This window comes from Motacilla alba, chromosome 7 (genome assembly GCF_015832195.1).
Source record: "Motacilla alba alba isolate MOTALB_02 chromosome 7, Motacilla_alba_V1.0_pri, whole genome shotgun sequence".
Classification (NCBI taxonomy): domain Eukaryota; kingdom Metazoa; phylum Chordata; class Aves; order Passeriformes; family Motacillidae; genus Motacilla; species Motacilla alba.
Genome location: NC_052022.1, coordinates 3,806,158 through 3,816,521, shown reverse-complemented (window position 1 = coordinate 3,816,521; position 10,364 = coordinate 3,806,158). Strand labels below are relative to the sequence as shown.

Sequence of the window (10,364 nt, the reverse complement as noted above, 5' to 3'; positions counted from 1 at the left end):
GGACAGTGCTGTTTGAATGTCTGGTTAGCATTACTGAACATGCATATTCAACAAATTATTCCCAATAATCAGATGTTAGTGATGGGTTTTTCCTCCACGTGTGTGCAGTGTTTAGGAAATTATTTTATACTGGGCAGAAGTCACAGAAATAAGATCAACCCAAACCCATAAATCTTTTGAAGGCACAGCATTTGGGTTTGTTCACTTACCACCTGTGAGGCCAGGCAATGTGCAGAGGTCTTTGCTGATAGTCCAGTCCACTCAAGATATTAGAGAGGTTAAAAGTCAGACATTGCTTATCTTCCCCTTGACAAGGATTTGTACTTTCTGGTGCTTCAGCCTGGACTGGGGTTGCTGCTGGGGAGGGCAGCCCCTCGTGCTGTGTGGTGCAGAGTCCAGGCTGGGGCTCACAAAGTCCAGACTCAGGATGTGCATCACTGGTTTTCATTACAGCTCTGCTCTCCTGCTGGCCAGGCAGCCCCTCCGAATGATAAGCATCTCCATTCCTTTTAACACCAATTACCTTTTCCAAACGGGCAAGTTTATGCTCTGGCATGAACCTGGAAGGAAAAAGAACAAACAAACAAACAAAAAACTCTGTATTGTGTTTACGCTGGATTAAAGTTTCACCTGACAACTAATTAAGTAATAGCACATTAGAAGGTCAAATATGGTTGATATTTTACATCCATCTAAATGACAACATGACTTCAGGAAGACACGCTTTGTTTTAGTGAATGTGACACCTGTGAAATAAAACAATGCCTTCCCTAATGGCACATGCATCAACAGGGAGAATAAAACTATTCACCTACTAAAATAAAACAATGCAAACAGATCTGGAAGAAAGAGGGCAACTCTGCCAGGTTTTGGAATTTTTGCCAGTATTACTTCTAAGATTGGTAGCAATCCTTTATCCTAGTTGCAGAGGCCTTCTTGTTCTTTACAACTATCTGAAAAGAAGATGGAGCTGGGTGGGGATCGACCTCTTCTCCCAAGGAACAGCAAAAGATTCTCTGAGTTTAGAAGTACAAGTTTGGTATGGCTGAATTCCATACACAGAATCCTACAATCAAGGAATGGGTTGGGCTGGAAGGGGATCTGAAAAACCATCTTGTTCCAAGCCCTCTGCCATGGGCAGGAACACTCTCCACTATCCCAGGTTTCTCCAAGCCCCATCCAACCTGGTCTTGGACACTTCCAGGGATGAGGGAGTCACAGCTTCTCTGGGCAACCTCTGCCAGGGCCTCACCACATTCACAGGGAAAAATTCCTTCCAATACCCCATCTAACTATCCTCTGCCAGTTGAAGCCATTCCCCCTTGTCCTGTCCCTCCATCCCTTGTTCAAAGTCCCCGTCCAGCCCTCCTGCAGGCCTTTTAGGCATTGGAAGGGGCACTGAGGTCTCCCTGGAGCCTTCTCTTCCCCAGGCTGCATCCCAGTTCCCTCAGCCTTTGGTCATAGACCTAACACTGGCTGCTGGTGGCTCCTCTGAAGCACAGACACAGCCCCGTCAGGATGTACTTTTAAATATTTACATATGGGAAAAGCTGAAGCAGAAACAGGTTAAGGGATTTTTCCTAAACTACCAAGCTGTGCCTGCATTGAAAGGACTGATTTACCAACCCAAATTTAACTAAGATATTTTGAAAAATTACTGCTGTTAAGACAAATTGCTTGAGGTGTGAGAGGTCAGGCTACCTAGGCAGGCTCTATCCCCCTGCCTGTCTTTAATCTCCTGGCCAACCATCCACTCACTGCACCATTTCTGTTTCTGAACAGGTTTCCTCCTTAGTTTTCAACCCTTATAAATCTGATCTGTCATTGCAGAATTCCTAATAATATTAGATAAAACTCCACCGATTTCTCTCTGGAATATACTCTTTAATATCTTTTATTTAAGACATGTGTGTGCAATCAATTCCATGGTATTTACTTGTATTACACACACAGTATTCATCATCTTGACAATTTTTAAAAGTTTTAGAACACCATTTCACTTAACAGTTTGAAAGAAAAAAAAAAAGAGAGAGAGAGATTTATTTGATGGTTAACTTTGGAACAAGTTATCTGCATTAACTTCCATTGTTTTGGCATAAAGTAGTTCTGTATATTTTACTAACAACAGTGGAGACATGATAAAAGATGTAGGCAGAGAGCCATAAACAGCTCTTGCTGCAATCCATGGTGTTCGTGGAAAGGCATTAATTTTTGGACTTTGATTGGAAGACGTCGCTGTGCTCAGCCACTTGGATTTTGCTAAATACAACCACGAATAAAACCTTGTACCTGAGGAGAACAATTTCTACGGCAGAAAGGCCGTTGTAAATCATGTGTAGTATAAACTTGTCCACATGATTGGAATGATATAATGGATATTGGAGTCCCTAACCACCAGCTAATGTTCTTTATGACACTTAAATAAATGACCTGAAAATAAACTAATAACAACACAAAGTCATCTAAACCTGTTCTTGTGCATTTCCCAGAAGCATGCTGGGAAAAGACAGTGTCTAGTTAGTGCATTTTTTGTGTTTATGCTTTCCCCAGCACATTTTTGCTCCTCCAGACTCACATTAATTCTTCTTTTCTGCCACCTTCCAGAGGCATCTCTCCATCCAGTACTTGCCCAGATCTCAGTCATTTAAAACATCAAAAGCATGCAGGACTTCTACATCACCATGATGGTTATGGAGAAACCAGGCTGGAGCAGGAGCAGACACACGCTTGAAAGACTAACTATAAGAAAGAATGCTTTAAATTTTTAAAATTTTTATCATAAAGGTGGTGAAACACTACACAGGGTGCTCAGAGAAGCTGTGGCTGCCCCTGAATCTCTGGAAGTGTCCAAGGCCAGGTGGAACAGGGCTTGGAGCAACCTGGGATGGTGGAAGGTGACCCTGCCCAGGGCAGGGGGTGGAACAAAATTATCTTTAAAGTCCTTTCTAACCCAAACCACTCCATGATTCTATTAAACCACCTAGAGAGCTACCACAGCAGAGAAGTGGGATTTAATTTTCGACAAGGACACACAATTTTTCTCAATCTTAGTTACAAAACACACCAGTCATGCAAGAAAAATGCCACAACATTCTATTTTAAATATGGGAGAAGCATTTTATTATTATTACTAACTTGTTGTAATGAACTCTTGCACATGTGAAACTTTTCAGAAAAAGAATTATCATCAAAGCTTACAAATATTAACACTTTCAACAGATTCCAAAAGGTACTGTCCCTTATATTTAAAAAAACATGGGAAATGTTTTACTTTTATGCATAACTCATATATATTTAAACACTAAGCAGTTCACTGTTTCTGAACTGAAAGTTCAGAACAAACAGTGAGGACTTAGATGTCTAATTTTAGTATGGCAACTTGTTTTCAAATTTCTTTTATTTATTCAGATTTTTGAGGCTCTCCAACACATTGAACAGTCAATTTTAAAACTTCATGAAGGCTCTACAAAGAGTAAGCCTTGAAAACTTTCCCTTTTTGCATACTGGGTCTAGATGTTTAGTTAAAAAGATGGGTTAAATATTAAACTAAGTTCATATGTAATAAAAATTCAATATCCTGATATTCAGAGTTTCAATCTAAATATTTGCTACTGTGAGTAACAGATTTTTTAACTCACAACCCATATATTATATATTTTCTTTTCATTTATGCCACAAAACCCCACTCTGAAGAAATCCATGTACTTTTCCTTGAAGCAGAAATGTGCTTTTCCCACACATGTTTCTTTTTTGTAATATGCTGCCATGTTCCACCGTTATGTGTTTATTCACTGCACTTTATTTGCCCTAATGAAAAGTTATTTATGGGGATTGGCTTCTTTTCCATGGCACCAAGAGTCACTTTGTGCACCATTTTATTAAAAAATCAACAACAACAAAAAAATGGATGGAAGGGCCATGATGTCACTGCTCGATGAATAGAAACCACATTAGAAAGATGAACTGGAGTGCTGGTTTAGGTTAGACCAAATTACACAACCGCCCCAAGAGACTGCAAGGATGGATGGAAAAAATAAATAAATAATTTTTTAAAAAGCAATAAAGATTGGGCCTTCTGTAAATGTAGTTACATTTGGGTGCAAAGTAAGAGTTCTGAAAGTGCAGTGGATTTTTTTTTTTAATATTGCAATTAAAAGTTTAAAAATAATAAAATTCTGGAATGGTCTGAGTGGGAAGGTGCTTTAAGGATTATCTCATTCCAACCCTCCTGCCATGGGCAGGGATACCTTCCCCTAGATCAGGTTGCTCCAAGCCATGCATACCTATTACTGACCAAGCACTGTAGAAATACCAAAGTTGTTTTTTTCAAAACTGAAGAATTTTGCTGATTCTATTCTAAGAAATTAAGTTAAAAAAACCCAAAAAACCATCACCAACAACAACAAAAAACCCCCGAGATTTTTGGGTGCCAAACTGGAACAGAGAGCAACTCCATTAGCATATGCTTATTGATATATAAAATCATACATTTCTATTTCATCTTTAATATCATAGATCAGTTGATAACAATAAAATTGATGCTGTTTATATTTAGCTACTTCTCAAAAGATTGCAACAAATTACAAAACTGGAAGAAGAGCCATAGTTCATTTTTAATTTTTTTTTTCTCTTCAACTACTGTCACATTTTGCCCTACAGAAAAAAAAAAAAAATGTTGCTGAGTGTGGTCAGGTGTCCTGAAGCTGTACTACAGTTCAAACCTAAAAGCTTGAAAGAAGATCCCCAATATTCAGGGAATTTGATATTAGGCCTTATTGAAGTTGTCACATACTTTCGGGGATCTAATTTCACTTTCTGATCTTCAGCAATGGCTGTAATTCTTCATTCAGAAGAGGGAAGAGATTACTTGTCAGCAGTAATCTCTAACACAGATAATGCCATATAAATATTAGGGGCTTATAAGCATGGACAAGGATTAGGAGCAAAGAGAGAGAACAGAAAGAAAACTGAGCAGAGCCAAGATTAAGCACTGGGAAGGGCATCGCAAAAGAAAATCCAAGGTCTGCGGCTCAGCTTGTCTTCCCACAGCAGAATGTGCCTTTTCCTGGGTACAATAAGCATGGTTTACACTGATTTCCCTGCTTGAAACCTGCAGGATGCAGGAGTATGAAATTTTATTTGAGGTGTGATCATTGTCTTCTCTTTCCCATGACAGAGGAGAAACTCGGGGAACCACTGAGGTTGGAAGGCCCTGGACAGGTTGCAGCTGGACAGGTTGCTCAGGAGCCTCCTCCAGTCAAATTTTAACTCTCACCAAAGGTCAAGAATGCAGTTTGCACATGCAGATATTAAATAACAACAGTATGGGAGAGAGCTGAAGCTGACCAGGACATCTTCCTTCCTGGCCAGAGTGAAGAACTGGTGTGTAACCTAGACAACAGATAAACCAGGGAGGGATATCACAAGGTCTGACTTGTTTCTGATAAAATAGCCAAAATAATGCTGTTTTAGCAACACAGCTGAATGCAACAACCCTGACACTCCAGTGGATGCCTGAATAGCAGGCAGATCCAAAGGTGGTCCTGGAGAACAGAGGCTGGACCCAGACCAACCACAGGCAGTTGGCTTGGACTCAACTTGGTCCATCTGAGTGGGGAAGGAAGATGAGGAAAGCAAGAGAGATCTCAATAGTGAAGAGATAAGAAGGCCAACAGGACAAATCTCTTGCCTCAAATTGTAACTTTCACCTGTTTTTCCAAATAATTTCTGAGTGAAATCCCTCAATATCCAACATCCGCATTTGACACTGTCAAAAAGTCCCACTTCTAATTAACATTTACACTTTTCTTTCCAATCTATTTAACTCTAATTCAACAACACTCTTTTTTTTAATGCTCTAAGATGTCATGTAGGTCAGTCTAAGGAGGATGCTCAAATTGATCTCTCAACCTTCCCCTCAGTGTTACATTTGAATTTCAAACATCAAGGTCCCTCTTCCAGGTGTACTCTAACACCCCAGAGGACGAGGATTTTAACACAAGTGCTCTTCAACTCTCATTCACACAATGGCTTGGAAGGGACCTCAAAGACAAGTTGGAACTTGGGCAGAGGCACCTTCCACTAGACCAGGCTGCTCCAGCCTGGCCTTGGACACTTCAGGGATGGAGCAGCCACAGCTTCTCAGGGCAGCCACTGCCAGTGTGTCAAAAATTATTCCCCAAATTCCATGAAAAACACTAGCCTGCAGTGAAACAGGAAAAGTGAAAGGCAAAGTTCTCTTTGACATCAAATAAGACTGAGTTTGACCCTAAATATATTATTTCTGAGTTCATGTCTTTAATTCTCCGAAGTCCTTTAACAGTGACTACAAGAATCTCTGCAGTTATAATTTCTGTGTCCATCATTCTCCAGAAATGGAATGATGATAATTTAAGAGCTCCTCAGAAAGTTGGTAATGAACTAAAATACATATTTTATAGTGCAGGTGAAAATAACTTACGTGTTTTTTGTGCAAGATATGAATATATGGATTAATTAATAGTTCAGAAAAAAAAAGTAATTTTCTCTATAATTAAACACTGACCACGTAGATCTGCTGCACTGACACCACAAAGTAACTTTTGGAGCTCTAAGAGTCCCTTGATAACAATTGCCAGAAATTTAGAAATTATTGACTCAAGTTCTGCTTTAGCAGAAGTTCAAAAGAATGAATTACACTATGGGGAAAAAAAGTTGGGCTTCTGAGAATTGCAAGGTTTTTAAGGCTCTTTAGGATTCTAAAGGATTGCTTATGTTTATTAGTGTTTCCTTAAGCAGAAAAAAAACCCCAAAAAACAAACTAGCTGAGCTCTCAAGTGCTTATTTAGAGAATGCAAATTTCACAAAGAGTTCTACCCAGTACAGTATCTCCTCTTGCTAAACACAACTGGAAAAGGGTGTTTGAAAACTGGTACCACACCTGAATTTCTTTTTTCCTTTTAATTAAACTAAACCCAGGATCCTATAACGTATAATTTCCTGGTTTTTTGGAACTACTTCTAATCAGGATATAGGGGATGAATGTTCCCTTTAACTAGGCTGCTTTGCAACATACACAATGCAGAAGGGAGTGCTAGCATAACACTTCAATAGTTAAGTGACTTTATGAGAAAAATACTTCCAAATGTTTCCTAAAACCTTCCAAACCGCACCAAAGAACATTATCGTAATATTATGTTTCCCCATGGCCTCCAATATTTAGGCTTGCTATTCTCGAAATGATACTTGGATGAAAAATACAAGTTTATGTAATGTATAAATTGTTCCTAGAAGTAAAGTTGCCTTTAAAATTACTCTGTATAGATGTCAGATATTTTACATTTTCAATAGCCTTTCTGTATTAATTGGAGAAATGGCCTGCTGGTGCTTTGGGCACCACAGGAATAATCTGTATTTCAGAACTGAGCAGTCACCCTGTGATCTTATTCCTAGCAAACACTGAAAACAATAACTGTCCTAACCGATTACATATCATGTTACCCTTAATAGATATCCATATTTCTTGCACAGTATACATAATCCATATAAACTGTAGACCATATATCAATACCATATTCCAGCGAATCCACCATCAAAGAGTTCATTTATAGTAGGTTTTCATTTGACTCAGGGTTGTAACGTTCTGTGCAATCATAAGCAAACCATTTCAGGGATTTTGTCAGCAAGCTGCTTTTTGGCAGATTATTGGCAGTACATATTGGCAGCAAACTAGTGCAACTAAGCCCTTCTTATAACTTACAGGTAAATAATGATTTTAATAAATTTATGTAAAATGTTCCACTTGCTGACATCTGGTTTTGATAATTCACTCGCCTGTGCAAATGCAAATTTCTGTGTGTTTCTCAGGAAAACACATCCTTCACCTGAACTGTTTAAGGCTTTCTCAGGTACCCCAATAAATAAATAAGCAATGAAGTCTGCTTTCATATGAAGGTTTAACTGAAAGAAGTCAGGGAAACTAATTAAAAATAATAATTGTATGCACACCAAAATTTTAACCACACTTTGTCAATAATACAATATTCAAATGGTAATAAAAATGGGTTTTTTGCCTGTTGTGGAGCTATCCCAGCCACAGTGCATTCTAGTAAACTGGCTCTGCCCTTCAGGACCTGCTAATGTAGAGACCTTGACCTCCATTTAAAAATGTGTTACTATATTAATTTGCATTTTGCTTTTGCACTACAACTGAAGTTTAAATGTGTAGCATTTGTATCTCAACCAGGCAGTGTGGACTAGAGGAAATTCCAAGTTCTAATCCCAACTTTGACAGTAGGGCCCAGTCTCATTCATTGTTCAAACCCCAGAAACCTTCAGTTTTGCTCTGAAAGGATGAGGTTTTTGACAAAAAGCTCTAAAAATATTAATAATATTAATTTATTAGTATTATATATATATTTATTAGTAGCAGTGTCATTACAGGGGGAAAAACCCCACCAAACCCTTGGACTCCCTTCTGGTGTAAATCAGGATGAGAGTGATGCTGATCTGTGATCCCTGATCATCTGGCTTTCAGCATCTGGGTGCCAGAAGAATCCCTGGGGAGCCACAGTCCCTGGAATTTCTGTAAAACACTGCTGGCCCATCACTGAGCTACCTGTGACATTAAAAACTACCCACTCCCGCTCTACTTGTGGATACATTTCAAAGTTATATTAAATAACTGCTTTGAATGGGGCCTCTAATGAACAGGCACCAATTAACTAAGCATCAGATTTTACTTGTGCACAGTTCAGCCCAGAACTTGCAGTTTCCAAGTGTTTATTCACTCATGGATTCAGCAGTTTAGGATTCTATAAGTCTAGGCAACATGGTTAAAACCCGTCAACAAATCCTTGTTGAGATCTCTTCGACACGCTGCTACAACTTGATGTTTCTATAGTGGACTTGCTTTTAATTTGATCTGTTTCAAGGATTCAGTATCCTTCCAGCATGCTGGAAACCTAAGGGCATATATTTGTATTGTTTAAAGGCAGGAAATTCTGTGAACTGAAATGAGAACATATCCCTTTTGCCTTTATGGACTTTTGTTATTTTCTTTTCCTTTTGGGGTTTTTAGAAACAAAACCAGTGAAAGCTGAAAGTTTGAACAATAGAAAATTACTTTCAAAGGGAAAAAAAACATAAAGTATACTTTTATAACTTTATTCATACACTTTGTATATATGTAAATTGCACTTATCCAAGCATCAGAAAATACCATTCACAGCAGGGCCTTATATTGCAGCAGGATCATACTGGTTTTGTCATAAAAGACTGTGGACTTTGCTGTTTTATTCCTTTACTACCTTGTATTAACTTGTACCCCACTGACTTCATGACAGAGCTGACTTGTTTCATGCTAACCACAGAACTAGGGCAATCACATTCCTATTGTAAGGAGGGAAACTACCAATCTTTGTAGCTTTTTAACTCCTTGGCCAAAGAATCCCACAACCTTCCTTTAATTGATGCCAAAAAAAAGTAGATCTGAATTCTGGGATAGGAAATGGGAACTGGTGGAGGATGAACAGGGGCATATAACCTCCTCAAATTAAGAGTTGGGCAGATACTGCCTTTTAGGAGAGCTGCAGCAGAAAACTTTCCTACATTAGCTCTGTACTGCTTAGGGAAGGACTGGAGGCAGAGAGGCTGCATTAGCAGGGAGACCTGATCCCAGCAGGATACCTCAATCCCAGGGCAGTGCTGCACAAACACATCCTTGCTGCTTCTGGTGCCCAAACCAGCTCAGTATCTTTATTGCACACAATGAATTAGATTGCACTAATTTATAAGAAGAGGGTTATAGGTTATAGCCATGGTTATGGCTCTCTGGAACACTCCTGCCTTGTGACAGAGTGCAGAGAGCCAACTAAGTCTGCAAAAAAAAAACTTGCTGGAGGACAGCTCGTGTGCCACAAGCTCAAGTGCAGCCATTTCAGCAAGAGCCTGAACACTTTCCCAGCAGTGTTCCTCACAAGCTGACTGCTCCTATCACGCCAGCCTAACAGCTAAATATAAATTACAGAGGGATGCAAAGCCTGAGAGAGACATTTGACACCCGAGACTCAGCTTGGCCACTGGATCTCTCCTAGCTAGTGTTTCTTCACTTGTTAATCCCTCTTCCTGGGCAGCAGCAATTATGACACTGGTGAACTGCAGGACTTGGGTTTATTTGCTTTCATTTGGCACAGCGCTTCGTGCCCAGCTCCTCTGCTCTGGGAGGTTACAACAGCCAAAGCAGGGATCACAATGGGACACCATCAGTCATCAGGATAAACAGCTCAGCGGCTTCAGGGGAGTCAAAGAGGAGAATGAATCTTGCTAAGAGATTTGAAAGAGCACGAGGAAATGGCTTTACTTGAAGTGCTCACAACAATGGCTTC

General features: G+C 39.5%; 1 protein-coding gene across 13 annotated transcripts in view; it reads right to left on the bottom strand.

Moving 5' to 3' along the window:
* GTDC1 (glycosyltransferase like domain containing 1) overlaps window positions 1-10,364 on the bottom strand; it is a 169,793-nt gene that overhangs the window by 34,727 nt on the left and 124,702 nt on the right. For all 13 annotated transcript variants that reach the window (XM_038143574.1, XM_038143575.1, XM_038143576.1 and 10 more), the window contains one exon: window positions 210-560. In XM_038143574.1, coding sequence (XP_037999502.1) covers window positions 210-560 — 351 coding nt within the window. The remainder of the gene's footprint in view (window positions 1-209; window positions 561-10,364) is intronic.